This window comes from Vanellus vanellus (genome assembly GCF_965231255.1).
Source record: "Vanellus vanellus genome assembly, chromosome: 1".
Lineage (NCBI taxonomy): Eukaryota > Metazoa > Chordata > Aves > Charadriiformes > Charadriidae > Vanellus > Vanellus vanellus.
The window spans coordinates 189,309,421-189,326,374 of record NC_138905.1 but is presented as its reverse complement, the minus strand read 5'-3'; the positions used below and the strand labels follow the sequence as shown (position 1 = coordinate 189,326,374).

The window sequence follows — 16,954 nt, the reverse complement described above, 5'->3', positions numbered from 1 at the left end:
TTACTAGCTGAACTCAGGATGATAGTATCCAGAAGGTGGCTTTTGTCTTTTAATCCACACTTCATTTTGCAGCTTCCCCGCCAGGTCCTCCTGTCCTTTTACGAGTCCCTCATGGCCATCAGTCTAATTAGGTCCCCCATGGAAAGTGGGGGGACTCCAATCTTCGGCCAATATACCAAAGAGCTTCAGAGTATACATCATGTATGGCAGCTGAACGACAAGACTGGGGATCACTTACCTATAAAGCTTTGCAATCAAGACTAGCTACCAGCCTTTGGTCCAATATAGTCCCATTTTTCCCCATTTAGTAAAACTAATGCCATATTTGCACCACCTACCCAAGGGGTCACACCAAGTTTCTGTGTTTCCTGTAGAAGGAGGCGGCACTGGGCAAGCTTGGGTACTTTAACAGAGTCTATGCTGCCCTCCAAGTTTGACCAGAACATATTTTACCCCCAACCCTTCTTGGATCAAGTGTACTACTAGTGCTCTCTTCCACTCATTGCATTAGGATGAGGCTCTGCATGGAGAGAGAAAGGAAATGGCCCTTTGCATCCTGCGGTCTTTGTGCTTTTTGCAAACCCATATGGGAACAAGGCACAGCATTGCCCTTCTCCTGTGAGGCCCTCAGGCCACCATTAGGCTTTTGGCTAACAATATTCCATCCTCCTCCTGTTTTTATGGGAGGTGTTGCGCTCTCTATAAACAATGTGGATTTTCCTCTCCAAATTATCAGGGATTATTCACTTCAATATTTAAACACGCTTTCTTTGGTAATGTTTTTACTTTATATTCTTGTTTTCACAAGCTTTTATTCATTTTTTATTGGCACTTATTCTCCCATCAAGAGGATTTTAAACTCATGTCCATAACCACGCTTTCAGTTCCCAAGCAGCTGTACATAGGGAAAGGTAATTCATGCTCCTCCAAAGGACTAATCTGATCAATCACAGCTGATCAGTAAATCTAAAACACAAACAACGACTTCCACAAAACATTTGCTTATGATCCGTCCTCAAAGCTGAAAATTTTAAACACTCTCCAAACTCAAAACACACCTATGAAAACTGCAATCTGCAAACAGGAGAAAAAATGCTACAGCGATTTCAAATTGTTCCCCCTGCTCACTTCATAAATAAATAAGAATAGAAATGCTGCTTCCCACAGCGGATAAGGCAGGAAGTAGGAAACAGTCCAAAATATCCTGAGATGGTCTGTAGAAACTGCGTACTCAGACAGAATTTGAGAACAAAATGGCCAAAGTTGGTTTTGCTTTGTTCCTTAAACCAGATGATTTGTGAAAATGGTTACTCAGAATGAAGAGAGGGACTTTTTACAAGGGCATGTAGTGATAGAGTGAGGAGTAATGGCTTCAAACTGGAAGAGGGTAGATTTAGAGTAGATGTGGCCTTGGGCAACCTGGTCTAGTGAGAGGTGTCCCAGCCCATGGCAGGGGGGTTGGAACTCGATGATCTTTAAGGTGCCTTCCAACCTAAACCATTCTATGATTTTATGTGATTACTACATTATTGCAACAGCACTGATTTTTATTGAAACAAAGGCTGGATTTTTATTGGAACAGATTTCCACCTATGGATGGAAATTTTGACTGTTACAGAAGAAATTTTTTATAGTGTGCTTCTTGCTAGAACAAAAATATATCCTGATATCCCTATCCCTTAAAAAAGTGTGCACTTCATACAATGGGTCTTCTAACAGCAGCTGGACCCAGTCTAAAAGTGTGAAAGGGCATTACAGTGTCCAAGGGTAGACAGCTACGACTTTCGAGAGGCATGAGGGTCACAAGCTCTTGCAGCACAGCTCCCAAACCAACTCTGTGTCCCATGACTCATGAAAAGGGGTGTTTTTTTCCCTGCAGATGCTGTGCTTTTGGGGTGCCCTATGACAGACCCAAACTCAGGCACAGATGCCACCCAAACACATCTTAGGCAAAGCCACAGGATTTCCATTCTTTGGGTATCTCCTAGAAATCTCCCTCTCCCCTTCCTCAGCTTTGAGAGCATCTGGTATGTGTCTCACAGACCTGAAATTTTGGGATGGTGCTTTCAGGGCCTGGAAGTTTGGCACAACCCTACAAGCCTCTTGGTCTGTACATCTTATACATCTAGAAGAGGATCTCTTCAGATCTTTGTGCTATGTCTGCAGAGTTGCCCATCTTGTGAGATATGCTAATGGCATTATGGTCTCTACTGGTGGCATTGCCCACAAAGAAACACTGTAAATCCACAGGTTAAAAGTTTGTCCTTAAGGCTTTCTTATGAGAAGTGTGGTAACAACAGGATATTCAACTGACCGCTCCAAATCTTGAATGATCTACTAGTACCAATAAGTTGGAGCTTCTCCCCAAGACCTAGGTAGGATCAAGAATATCAGAAATTTTTATTGCTGCAAAAGTAGTGCTCAAGATGCTTGGTAACTTCCCGTCGGGCAGACTGGAGCAAAATATACAGTAGATACTGTGCAAAAAATCTACTTTGACCTATTCCATGTATTTCTAGCAGAACCCATAATTTGTTCGTTCTTCTTTATGATCTGCCTCTTCTCAGCACCGCAGCCTTGCCCAGAGTCTTAGGTGACTGCCATGTAAGTAAGGAGTAGTTTCACCGTATTGAGCACCCTTGTCCTCTCTGCTCTCCTAGGACTGACCAGCAGGTGAATCTGCCTTGTTCACTGTGAAATTACTTCTGCCATGGTAATTAGTACAGCTGAGAGTAGAAATGTTAATGGTTAGGATTCACACAGGAGGGTACTTCTCCCTTTTAGTCAAGATGTTCAGATGGGGCCCCATAGCTGCAGGGAGCCTGGACTTCTAAGCAAGAAGTTTGGGATTTACTCCATAACAAACATGAAAAAATTCTTCAAAAATTTTAAACTCTCAGCTCTTGAGCCAAATGTACCTCATGCCATTTATTCTCACAGTTAGCTTCAGAGAAATATTATGATAGAAAATCTTCCAAGTCTGCAGAATTGGGCTGTTAGCCAAGCTGAGTGAAATTTCAAAAGCAGCTTCTCTTCCATATTTTCGGTCCAGAAATACAGCTACAGTGAGTGAGGGCAGATTTGCCCATCATCGCAATTATTCTGGACCTAGCGAGGTCTCAGAGTCCTACACGTAGTTAATATATACAGTGGTCATTATCTGTCTCCCACAATTAACTGTGGTCCTCCCCATGCTTGCATAGATTGGAAGCTTGTGAGTGCGTGATATGCCTCGAGCAGGGTTCAAATTAGGGATGAAGAGAGAGGAGAACTGGGACATGTCCATAAGCATTCAATACTCCAACCTTTCCAAGTTCTGGGGAAAAATCCTGACCACACAAAGAAGCCTTGATAGCTGCAGCAACTGAGGCAAATAACTACACATAGGAAGATGCTTGGCAGCACTGGTCTCTGCTTGGACAATATGGGGAGGGGCATGTTTCCACTTAGATAAACTCTTCTTGCACTAAATCTTTAACGAGCAGGTGTAGAAATGTCTTCATCGTCACGATGCTGTCTTTTTCTGCCTCTTCTATCCAACAGTGTCTCCCCATGGATATGCGTTTCAGGCTAGCTGCATCCCAAAGGAGATTTTTGTTCCCTGCTTCTGTTTGTTTATAACAGCCTCCAAGACTGCTGCAGAGCCAAGGAATGACTGGCTGTTTTTTCAGTCTCCGATATTGGCTTGGTAGAAAGCGGTTCATCATTAGCCCGAGCACTCTTTAACTCACTTGCTAAAAGGAATGCTGATGCATCCTTCTTTTCTGATATCATTTATTACAGCGGGCAAACAACCTCACCCTTTTCTTCCAGCCTCAGCCCAGTTTACTGGGGATGAGTCAATACGTAAAAAGGCATCCAGTCCTGATGTGAATATAATTCAAGGGATGAATATTCAGTGTCACACATTGTGTGACTCCCCCACCACCACCACCAAAAAAAACCCCATCCCCAAACTGTGAAATTATTTCCTTATTTTAGTTTCCTTGTGTCAGCTTTCCAACATCAGATTTTTTAAGTTTTTTCTTAAGTTAAAAATGTTCTCCTACCATAAATCCTGTGTCAGCCACAAAAATACCAACTATTTTTCACGTTCTGAGTTGAGCCTCCTTCATGAAGATTGCTTCTGGAACAATGTGACGGATTGTGAGTTATAGCTAGGAAACCTAAAATAAATCCTAATTGAAGTGCAATAGACTGTGACTCTTTTGAAAAAGAGGGAATAGAGGGAGACCAAGGTTATTCAATTAAGGCTGCTTCAAGCTTTTTTTTTTTTTTTTGTACCGAGAAGCACAACTTTTCAAGCCTACCAGAAAAAACAGCCCCTCTACAAAGTTCAAATGTCACTCTCCTTCTAAAAGAGCGTGTAAGTGAAAAGTGATTATCACCTAATTGACATTAATAGGGCAGAATTTAGAGAATTAAGAGCCGGAAGGATCATCTTAGGAAAGACTAATGAGACTATCGCATGTAAAACTCAGCTAAACATTTACCAATGGGAACATTACAATCTACAATCTACGAAGGAAATATTTACTGAAGAAATAAGAGGATTGGCTCATGTGGATAGATATACATAAATAGTAAGACGAGCTCTGTGGGAGTCAGGCTCTCTCTTTTCAGCATGAATTGAGATTTCAATATTTGTTTTAATTTGCAATGGCACTTCTTCAGTTTTAAATGGTTTATTTCAGATTGCTGTTAATATTCAAAACAGGAAATGAGGAGTTGTTCCAAAAGACGGGTTGAACCGTGTCACCCAGAAGATGTGGAAATTAGCCATTAGCTTTGTCTGAATCTTTACCCTTTCTTCTACAAGAACATTTTAGCTCGAGCAGTCTGATTTCCCCATTTTGGGGTGCCTGCGTTAAATTTTTTATGTTAAATAGTAATATAAACTAATGAAGAGAAGGCAGCTGAATTTTGCACTTCCTGGCCAATGTATATGCAGTCAGTCTCTTCTTAAGAAGCCATTCTTAAAGGAAATGACAGAAATATAATTGTGCAGCAGACAAGACTCTAAAACCCAAACCGCGTTGCTCTGATGAAGACATGGACCAGATAAGGAAAGTGCGCAAAGTTATCTTTAGCTTTCGCAGTTTTGTGAAAAGCAAAAAATCGCTACTGACTTACAGCTCCTAAAATCCCAAGTAAGGCAGGGCTGCTCAGGAGATTTTTCTCAAAATCTCTCACCGTTGTGGCATAATATTTTTATCTCAATGCCATTTATGCCAGCGCCAGATAGGCTGCAGAAATGCTGCAGTGCGACCACCACTATCATCAAGTCTACGTCTGTGTTTCTGCCATTGCTAGCGCAGGGTTACGTGAGCCGGGATGTTTCAGTGCTGGGGGGAACTTGAGGATCAAAGCTGCAGGGTAATTGAGGGAACTGAGGAAGATCTAAGCATCAAACATAGCAAGAAACATCCGCAAGCCTGAAGGAGCCTCTCTAACACGCTTCTTGCTCTGCTCACCTTTCATGTTCTGAAAGCTTTTTGTGGAGGTGATATAAAGAAGAAAGCAGAGAGTCAGAATAAAGTTGTCTGCGTAACCCTGTTTTATTTAATACTAATTTTATGAATAGCTTACTAAAAGCACCTACTAAAACCAACCAAAAGGGTTTGAGCCACCCGTCAAAGCTTTGGTTTTACAACTGAGTTTTTTGGGGGATTCATCCTTGTGCGGGAAAATCAAGCTCATAGCTTTCCAACAAAGAAAACCAAAGGAGAACAGAAATGTTTTCCTTTAACAGCAACGTACACTTGAATATTCCTTTAGGGTAGAGCTCAGTGCCTCAAAGAGAAATGTGAAGATATTTATTTCAGATAGGCAGGGCTTTCTATAGTTGTCACTGATAAAATCCCTTTGAACTGAAACATCTGACCAGAACTATGAATCACTGCCTAAAAATATTGCATCACATGAGAAAAAGTGAAATTATACATCTTGAAAGGCAAACATTGCTTTCAGACTCCCTTCTAAAATGCTGATTTGGTTTTATGGTAGGTACACCCCAAATTTTTACGTTGCAATCTATTTATTCCGGACGTTTAGGCTTTTGAGAGGCAACACCAGAAAAACAAATAGAGTAGTTGGTAGCTGTGAATTGCATTTGCACAAGAAGAGAGGAAATGATCCGTTACATAAAATTAATTGTGAAAGTGAACTCTCATAGTTCAGTCACATATTGATTTTTGTCTCATCTCTCTTTTCTGTTGCAGGAACCAAATGGAAATCCATGCCGTGTCCTTGCTCCCGTGACTGTCAGAATTCAGGTTGCCCTGGAGACACGATACCACATTGGCAGAAGGGGAAGAGAGAGAGACCTCATTCCCACCGTCCTCTGGGGACCGCGCTCCCAAAATTCTTCTGTGGGCCTCCTTTGACCCCCGAGAGCTCGCAGACAGAGAGAGCCAGCCAAGTATTTGTAATGTGAGATGCTACTGCAAATTAAACACTTACTAATGAAAGATCAGAGGGATCACTTTAAAAAACTGGCTTCCTATTTCTCTGCATGCCTTTGGGAAATACATAATCATGCTTTTTAGCAGCGCAGCCACAGGCGCTGTATGTTTAAAGCAAGCAGAGCAGTGAAATCTCTTAGTCTTATAAAAAGGTGTGACACCGGGTAACAGTAACATCCTGGATACAAGAATATACCGGATTAGGACTGTTCTTAAATCCACGTACATTTCTACCTGAATCATTCATCTGGGAACACTGGACAGCATCTGCTGGGAATGGAAAGTAGAACAAATCAGCCTTACAGGCTGAGCTTGCTGTCAGTCTTTGGAAGTACGCAAATGCCCTCAGCAGGTCAATGCATTATTTCCTCTGTCACATATAGGATTTACCGCTCCGGTCAGTACACTGTCCTGTTATATTGTTGTGCAAGAGGCTGGAGTTCAGACAGGACTTTGGTACCCAGAGAACAAAAGCCTCGCACACATGACATCAAGGCGAGCGCACACACGCGCATCCCCTCTGCGCCTCGGGACAAATGAGCGCAGCTCATCTCCCTCTTTGCATCACCCAGCAGCAAATTGAGCATGGAGTGGAAACGAGGACAGCAGTGAGGGAACCTAGGAATAGTGACTTCTTCGCCATGTAGGCTGGCAACTGGGAGCTCTTGCAGGAACCTGTAAAATGGCAATGGGTTGGAGGACACTGATAAAGATCCTGTGCTGAGGACAAAAAGTTTCACTCTGCTGCTAAAAGAAAAAAAGGCACTTGCATACAAAAGAAAGCAGCGCTGGTGCTGCTCTGCACAGAATGGCATCTGCTTCTTCCAGCACCCTGCGACTTGGATTTACAAGCCTTTTAGGGCGATTGTGAGCGGTGCTGGACAGAAAGACAGCAATGCACAAGAGATAAGCATGAGGAAAATAAGACTGGAGGCAAAGACAACCACTTCTCGAACTATCTTACTATCTTGTTTTGCTGAAGGCCCAGCCCCATGGCTTCTGAGTTTGTTGCTGCTCGCAGACACAGCCATCAAATGCCAAACTCAGACCGAGCAACTGTCTGTCTAGTCCCTCTCCTGTCTCCTCGGGTTGTCAGTAGAAAGAGACTAGCAGTGACCAATGGACCTATCCTCTATAAATTAATTAAAGACATTTTTAATCTAAACCCCTTAATATTTTTCACCTTTGCCATACCTGTGGCAATAAATCCCAGTTTGGGTAAACATTTCACTAATTAGCTCAGGCTTTGATCTATGCCTCTGAAGTGGCATGCTGCTTCCCCGGGCACTGGAACCAGAAGTCTGTATTGGAGCTGCCCTGTTCTACTGGAATAGTGAATAAAGCCTTTCTCAGACATGTTTTGGTACACTCCATTCTGATATATAAATGTAAGTGATGAGGGCCATATTCAGAATCTACAATAGCAACAAATGTTAACTGCACAGTAATAGCTATCAAAACCAATATTCAGTGTGATTATGTCTTGTGCTCGCCTCAGGGCATACCACAATCATAATTAATAATGTTATTTAATAACAATAATAGGGTGAATGCAGCTTATAAATTCACGGGCAAGGATAGTAAGTGGGATCCGATGATTAGGTAGGTACAGCTGAACAATTTTTAAAGCGTTTTAAGAGCTTCCCTAGAGGTGGTGAATCAGGGCTGATCTGCTTGGCTCCTTTAGTGAGCAACAGGAATGAAAAGTAAATAAATAGAGATACAAAACAGCCTTGCCTCCTTTTTATCATGCTCTTCCTCTCAATTTTTTTTTCACACCAGAATTAAAATGCCTCTTGTGCAAGGATTTTTGAAAGAAACTCTGTAGGATACAGAGCCTAACCTGTTTGGGGAGTGAACATTATTATTGTTTTCTTACTGGTCATGGAGTTCTCCACCTCAGTAATCCATGTACAAAAGGCTGTTTCCTGTCTTAACAGGTTTACAGTCTAGGTAATTCAGTGTACAAGAAATAATGAACAACGCTTGTGGTAATGATTTGTCTTCTAAAAGGTAAAGCCTTTGGTGTTTCTGCTCATTCTGACATGTTTTCCAGCTTGCGTAGTCCTACCATGACCTATAAATGGTATTTTTCTAAACAGAAAGTCTCTGCTGTCATTCTTGAAGCAGGTATGAACAAGCCAGGGCTTACTATCAGTATCATGTTACTGTGACTTAATATACTGTGGGGCATTTGAACTGTGGTAAGTAGCATGGCTGCAAGGTCTTTCTACTTACTGCAAAGTTAAATGCATTAGTTTTAAAACCATCTTTGAGGTGAGATGGGCTAACAGCAGGCACAGGCGCACCTATGATGCTTCAGCTGTCTAGCAGTGCCTTGCAAAACCAAGTAACTCAGCTGCTTTTGACGGCATGCACTTAATCCACAAGGGAAGAGGGTTAAGTGAAGGGCACTGACCTTCAGGCTGAGCTCCAGGTGCAGGGACTGAAGACTACGTGGTGCTACTGCCCCCAGAGCAGAAACAGCAGAAGGAAAGACACCTTACTCACGCCACTGCTCTGACAATCAGTGCCCACAAAGGGGTTCACACTTAGATACCAAAGGGACAGAACTGAAAGGCGAAGGTATGTTGTTGTTTTTTTTTACCTAGTGCAGTAAGATAAGCCTGTCAGTGTCCATATAATTATATTATTCTATATTCGGAATAAGTCAATAACACACATACACATAATACATATACATACCATACACACCATCACCTATTGTGGAGTGACATGCTTGGCAGCATTTAATAGAAGAGTGTGAGTATTGCCCCTGTTGGAACCTGAACCTCCAGTTTGAACCCAGGTGAGATCACCACAGTGAGTTACACAAAAAAATGAGAACAATGAAAGTGACAGTGAGGTTTTTAAAAAGGAACTGAAAATGTAAGAACTTTTATTGTCAAGGACTTCAGGACTACAGCCAAAGAGAAACAATATTTCTAAAGAAGAAGTAGGAGCGTTGGAAGAAGTATTTTTTTGGTATATGGTTACAGTGAGAGGGTAACAGAACCGGGCTCTTCTCTGAGAAATACCACTCACAGGCAAAAGAAAGCTTTTTTAAAAAGTCTGTTCTCCCAGAGGACGAAGAAAGTTCGAATTTGGTCAGCTCTGAATCACAGCCCAAGAAAATGAAAAACAGATTACTCTTCAAGCACAGATACTAGAATAACTTGGCAGATGATTATCTAGGCAAAAGTAGCAGCGTATGCCATACACTGCTTTGCAAAATGCACGGTTTGAAAACCCGTGTATACAGTGCAGCCGGGGATGGAAGTGCAGCGTGAGTGAGCACTGACCTCTAGTGGACATAAGGGTAGAGAATTGGAAAAGAGCGTTGAATTCAAAAGATAAAATGCGTCATACGGACAGTTGTCCCAAGGCTTGTGCTTGGCAACTCTGCAGGCTACCCAGCATAGTTTTACTATTAGGAAGCTCTCACTGTCTGTGTGTCAGGAACTATCACATCTATTGTAATGTCTTCCGGCGAATTTTTTACGGCCAAAAGAAAACAGTGCACAGTTAGAATTTGCTTAGTAAGACAGATAAGTCAACTATTGGTCAGTAAAATTAACTGAGGCTAAATTCTCTCCCCTTTTTAGCTATTTGCTTAATAACTGGGCACAGTTGAGACCATCTCAATGGACATTAGCAGAGCACCAAGTTTAAAGAAAAAAAGCCTAAGGAAACATGAACATACATGTCATATTATATTATGAGTTTTAGTCCTACTTTTTTCCACGGTCAAAAAATACAGAATGGTGATGGTTCATACATTTTCAATGTCTGCCTAAAAAATCCAAATAAGAAAAACAGTCCCAGGCACATAATTCCATAGGGCTAACCTTCAGCTAAAAGTACCAAAGTTGAGTGTTCTCAAACAGTTAATGTGCAATACAGGCTTCCCTTCCTGCATCAGTAATGTCATATTTCATTCAGAAGTCTCACCCAGAAGCTAATGAAGACCTTGGATTTTTGTGCTCTCACCACCTTAAGACAGTGAGGTTTCTGGTTCAAGAAGGCTCCAAAAAAGTTGGAGCTTGCATACGGACTTGCAGAAGGGCTTTATCACTGGTGTGGCTTGTCCTTTTTTCCTTTGCACCCTGTCTCACATAGGCCCCACACCCTGGACTTTTCTTCCTGCCTCAGAATGGCAGGGAAGGGAAGAAGCAGGAGAATCGCAAGACCCATGAATTTCCTATTGCAAGTCTGTGAAAGGAAGGAGGAAGAACTTCTATGAGGAGAGCAGGATGCCAGACAACACACTAGACTTATTGTCTAAATATTATTCCAGAGAAAGAGATGCTGTCTCAGTCTTTGATTGATATGAATCCAATCTGTGTCCCAAAGTTAGAGCCATCACGAAAGTGAGAGTAAAATTTATCAGGGTGGCATGCAGTACAGAAAGTGATATTTTGGTTCTGGTCTGTGACAGAATCATCTTGGATGTTCTCAGGAGGAATCCCACCACTCTCAAGAAGAATCCTTAAAGAAAGAAAGAGAAACAGAAAATAATATTTTTTGTACATCCTCTCATTCCCTAAGACACTATCATTCAGACAGCACCTTAAGTACCAATTGAACAAATTGTCAATATTGTGATTGGGACTTTCATTCACTTCTCTTTTTTCTTTCTTCTAGTATTAGACTAAAATAAGTGCTTTTCTGCAACCAGTAAAACCACATTTAGTTTGAACATAAGCCATAAACTAACAGTATAACAGTAAAATAATAGTTGAAATCCAGCAAAAGTGAACAAATACCATTCATCCAAAGGTGTCATTTGCTGATCTGCAAAGTACAAGAGAGTACTTTAAGATGGTGAGGACCCTCACCATAACAGTGCTGGATAATACAATATGAAAATAATTATTGATAACTAATATGGAATTAGTCTTTTGTTCACTCAGGAGGCTTACCGTGTTGCTCTTCTAATATCAATATAAGGACTTGCAGAGTCAAATAGTCTCACACACTTTGGATCAATTCTGTGAAATTCTTTTGCTGATTCGTGAGGAAGTTTGTAGCAGCAAGGTCCTACAGATGGGCCCAGCACCACAAGGATATCTTTCACATTACAGCCATATTCAGACACCATAGCATTTACTGTGGCCATGGAAACTCCTAACAAAGTGCCTTTCCATCCTGTGAGAAACAAGAGGATGAAAAAAAATTGTACAAATTGCCTCTTCAATTTTATATTAGCTAAAATATATGCTATTATTAAAGGTACAAATTAGTAGATATATTTACATTTTAAAGAAATAATTATATCTAATAATAAATTACTTTTTTTTAAAACCCCAATACATTAACAACTATCAGTTTGCTGATATAATTTTGTGGACATGGAAACCGGAGAGAAGAGTTTAGATTTGGATTCCAGAATTCTTTTTTCCCCTGTGTCCTGGTTTGGGCAGCTAGAGCATACCTTACAGTTTCTCTGTGCTTGAAACATTTAAATGGGAGTATGACAACAGAAATTTGTTACAGTCAGAAGTATATTTTTATAATACAGGGAAAATGGTTTTAGTGTTATTTTAGAAAAAAAAAAAGGCTCAACCTAGAGACATTGTTTGGCATAGATAGAAGAAAGCCAAGCCTTGCACTTTGGCATTGTTTGGAATAGATAGAAGAAAGCCCAGCTTTGAGTTCTCACATCTAAGTTTGAGTCCCAGGAAGTCTTTGCATTGCACAGGGAGTGCGTCATAACGAAGGATAGGATAGATAGGATATACCGATAACTTTTCCTCTGCTTTTCTACATCCAAAGACTAAGATAACCTTATACCTAATTGTCTTTATTTGTACACATAGCAACATGTGTTCAAGTTAAACATGAACTGAGGTGGGCTTGGACAGGAAGGAAAGGACTTAGGAAAAGATAAGTGGAAGCCTGGCAAGGACTGTGATGTGGGAATGAAGAACCAAAACTTGGGAGATGGAAGGTAGGAGTTCAGGCTACAGCTGGGAGGTATGCTTGGAGAAGGCAATGGTGTAGGTTGGGCAAGAGTGTGGTGTGTCAGGGACTAGATAAATGAGGCAGCAGAGAAAGGAGCAACTGCAGATTTAAATATTTTACAATAATTAGATTTGAACACTTACAATGTAAAACTCTTAAAACTTTCAAAAGTAAATAAAATTTTCTCCATCCCCTGTCCCCATTAAAAACCACAATATTCCCCTCTCCTCCCAGTCAAACATGCCACAATTCTCATTCCTCTCACTTTCTCTAACTGAAGCTCGCTAGGCACGGAGCAGGGCACATGCACACACACCCCAACTCTATTGAAGGAAAGCCAAAGTTTTTATCATCTTACAATGACTCACAAATTGAATTTATTTTGGCTAATTTATTGAATGCTTGAAGAATTCTATGAATTAGGTGGTATTCACAAGTTCTAGGCCGAGGTGAAGCTTCCTGCCATATCAAGGGGTGTACTAGCATCAAAGCTGAGGAGAAACTCTCAGCTGTCCGTTCTCCTTGACCTCATAAATACGGACTTTTTTATAAAATGAAACAGGCCCAGCAGGAAAATCTCACCACAGGGTACATATTTTAGCCTAATAGTTGGGACATCTTGTGAGGTCAGACATAACCCCTGGTTGTGCTAACCAACCCTGCTTCAGTTTTATTCTCATTTGGTTTGGGCCAGACAAATATTTCTTCTGATCCAAAATGACTGTTGGAGGCATTGGCTTTATAGCCATTTTTTACAAAGGAAGTTAGACAGGGCAAAAAAGAAATTATTTGATTTTGGCTACCAGATCAGAAAAATAAATGCATAAATACATAAATAATAATTATTACAGCTATAAAATAAAAAAAAATACATAGCTTGGGAAACAAACTTTTTTGGCAGGATAAAAACTTAACTATACTACACTTAACAAACTTAACTATATTGCTATGTGATCTTTATTTATTCTCCCTTAGCAATCCTTCGGTTGCTAAATTGTAATCCTTAGTCAAAAACTCCCTTTCCAGTGGTCTCCTAGTTATTTTGATCTCTGTGCTTTATAATTCTTACCAGAATGAGCAGCACCGCAGGCTTTTCTGACAGGATCAGCAAACAGCACGGGTATGCAATCAGCACCTGGAGCTGCTATTGTAACACCTTTCTGATTTGTAACTATTCCATCATAGCTGTCAGGCTCTGTCTTTCCCATAATACACACAGCATTAGCGTGATCAATCTGTCAAGACAAAACCAGAACATGGACAGTGCCGTGGCAGCAAAAAAACCCGAGTTCTGACTAATGCAAGGATTTTTCTCTGGCATGAAACACTCATCTGCATCACCTGATTATGTGTGGAAATCCGGCACTCCCTTGATACAAATGTCATGCTGATGTATCAGTAGAAAGCCACCATAGAAGTGATGGTGTATTTTTCTTTTAAGAGAAACTGTTCTGATCATTTATCTCATTATCCTGTGCTAAGTTAAACGTTAGAATCTACTTGGAAGAAACAGTGCTGCTTCTTCATATAGTGCCAAACGGCTGATAGTTTGGATGGCTATTTCCACAGATATACTGCCAGCATAAATGTTTTAATTGTACTGCTTCTCACAAGTTCTTGCTGAGAAAGGTAAGAATAATGCCTACAGTTTTAGCCAATGATACATGACCTGTTTACATAAATCCATTGTTTGATAAGATACCTTGACTCTGTGAAAAGTCTCTGGGTTAAATCCTGCAGCGTTAGCTAGCCGGCGGAGATTTTCTTTAACAACAACTTGTGGGTCCCTCCGCTTAGAACTGCTGAAGAGATTGCAGGAGCTTAGAGTTGGTATGTAGGAGATCCCACCTGTCCTTGTGGTGAACCCATGTAGGAAGATATCATCTAGAAAGTCAAAAAAGACAAAAAATAATTGCTTTCAACACAAGACCAGTCCACATATTAAATGGTTTTATACTGAATAGACCTGGAATCAGCCAATCGAGTATTGCTTTACCTTGTATTGAGCTATGGCATTTAAATTTAAGGATTCTGTTTCCTTCTTGCTAACAACCATAATCCTCAGAGGCCAAGGTAGAGGGGTTTGAGCAAGAAGGAGTCCTGGCAGATTTAGCCTGACTTTTTGCAGAGTTTTAGTACAAACCCTAGTGCAAAACCCTAGTGCAAACCCAGGGGAAAATGACAGTAGATTTTTAAACAAATGTTCTAAGGTGGCATCTCCCAAGGTTTTTTGGCAAAAGAAGCACTAGTCCTTAAGATTTCACAGAATCTCAAACATGTTTCTAAAGTGCACTGAAAGCACCAAGAATATCTAGAGTTATTGAAAAGTCCTCTCATTTTACCGTGTGGATAATTTATCGTGGCCTCATGCACCAAATGTAATCACTACTTTTGGGGGTGATGGAAGGGAGGAGGTCTGCATGGCAAAGTTGAACACAGACAGATAGTCCCACAACTGGTATCTTTGCTATCTTAACAGCTGACAAGCTTAGGGACATAATCAAAGTAGAGATTCAAAATCTCTTTTATGTAGTTTGATCCTTTCAAAGACACAGTCAAAATCTTGAAGCACAACGAAGGCAAAGGTGGCTTCAAGTAACTCATGTTCCTTTCAGGTTCTGGATCATTTCAGGCATATTTTTAGGGACAGAGAGTTCCAAATTTTCGCAGTATGAAACCTCTTGGCTTTCCCCTGAATCCTCTGAATCATGAGACCCCATAATCACACCCCTTGAGAGACATGTTGCAGTAAATTGGGTCATGCCATGACAGGGACACTGAAACATAAGTCTAATTAACCAGGCATGCCTTAGGCTGCAGACCAGGAGAAACTCCTGTCCTGCCTTTCCAGAAGATGATGGTAACTCTCAAAGTGTGTAATTCCCACACAGAAGGGAAGAGATTTTACTGTCTGCAGTAATGCTCTCACTAAACCTGGGGCTCTCTTTCCTCTGACCATGACCCAGGCCTGGAACAGACTTGCCAGTCTTTTGCTGTATCTCTGTTAACACTTCCCCCTCTCATAGACTTGATACATTATTACAACATCATAGAGAGTTATTTGCTGCCTGAAGACATTTCCAAATCTTACGAATTTTGCAATTCCCTTGAAGAAGTATGCTTTGGAACAGTCTCCGTAAAACCTATTAGCTAGGATTCTCTTTACCTGGGATCAGGGAAGATCTGAGGATGGTGAGCTCCCCTTGCAGGCTCGGCAGGCTTTCCAAGTACCTTTGAATCTCACTTCTGATGAGCACCACGTCCTGGGTAGGAAGCATCTGCCCTTCACTCTGAGGCTCAGCTATCTGTAGGTTTTCACCACCAGATGCCACCTGTAAATCCTCAAATTCAAACTGGTAGACTGCTGTAAATAGATGGTCTATATATACTTTCATTAAGTCTTTTCTCAAGGTAGGGAGAATAACTTTAATGATGCTTAGGTCTTTTTCATCCAGTCTTTGTTTGATGGTGTACAAAGCAGCAGCTGTAGTCAGAGAACACACCACCTCCAGTCTTTTCTTCAGACGCTGAAAATCTCTCAGAGCTGGAAGCAAGGACTCTTGTTCACCATTCCTTTCACTCCCCTGCCTCTGGCAACACATGACATAAACAAATGGAGCAGGGATGGAAGAGCATTTCTCAATAGTTTCCAGTGTGTTACGTAGTAATCCTTGGAGTTGTTCTGCAAGTTGGCTGGTAGGCTGAACAGATCTATCAGTACTGCTTCCACCATATTCCAGGGTATTTAAAGATTCCTACCACTGCCAAGTAGTCAGCAACAAAACATGAGAAACAAACAAAAAGGCAAGACAGCATCATTAGTACAAACATGGAATTATGTTATTAAGGCAATGCATTCAGTGATACTGTGTAGAGAAGGTGGCACAGCAGTAATTACTGTCTTAGGATTTCCTCACTGCATCAAAAGAAACTGCATCAAAAGAAAAGTAGCGGAAATGGGAATTACTATGTATTTATTTAAGTATTTAGGTATTTCCCTACCACCCCACCTACTTTAGGTTTTTCCCAGGTCAGGGATGATAAAAGGTTAGTACATAGCATTAGATTTATTGAATCAATTAACCCACATTAGCCTAATGGATCCTCTTGACCTCTGACTGTTGGGCCCTCCTCCAGCTCCCATGAGGGCAACCAAATACAAAGGTCCCTCAGCTTACTGGGACTGGAGGATTTTCTATAACAATTTTTTTGGAGGCATTTTACACACTTAATACTCAGGCGGAGCTCATGTCTGCTACCCCTCCTGGCAGCAGGGATGCCGGGCTGTGAGCTCAATGACATCTTTCCCACAAACCTCCACAAGACCTTCTGCACTTCTCCCTTTCGCATTACCAAAAGTATTGACTTGCTAATTTCTGACTTCCGTGTGGAGGGGCACGTGAGTGGTATAGTTCTTCTTTTCAAGGCGCACGGGAACTCAGCACAGGTTACTGAAACTTTACCTAGTAACACCAGAAGTACAGACAACTAAATGAAAACAGTGTAATACTGTGCACAACTTCCTG

General features: G+C 41.1%; 1 protein-coding gene across 1 annotated transcript; it reads right to left on the bottom strand.

Annotated features, from left to right (window-relative positions):
• Positions 1–10,777: 10,777 nt before the first annotated feature.
• Positions 10,778–16,161, bottom strand: LACC1 (laccase domain containing 1; the record flags this gene model as incomplete). The annotated part of the gene is given in 6 exon segments (XM_082479204.1): positions 10,778–10,952; positions 11,387–11,612; positions 13,498–13,663; positions 14,131–14,312; positions 15,595–16,104; positions 16,107–16,161. Coding segments are annotated over 6 exon segments (1,314 nt in total).
• Positions 16,162–16,954: the final 793 nt, after the last annotated feature.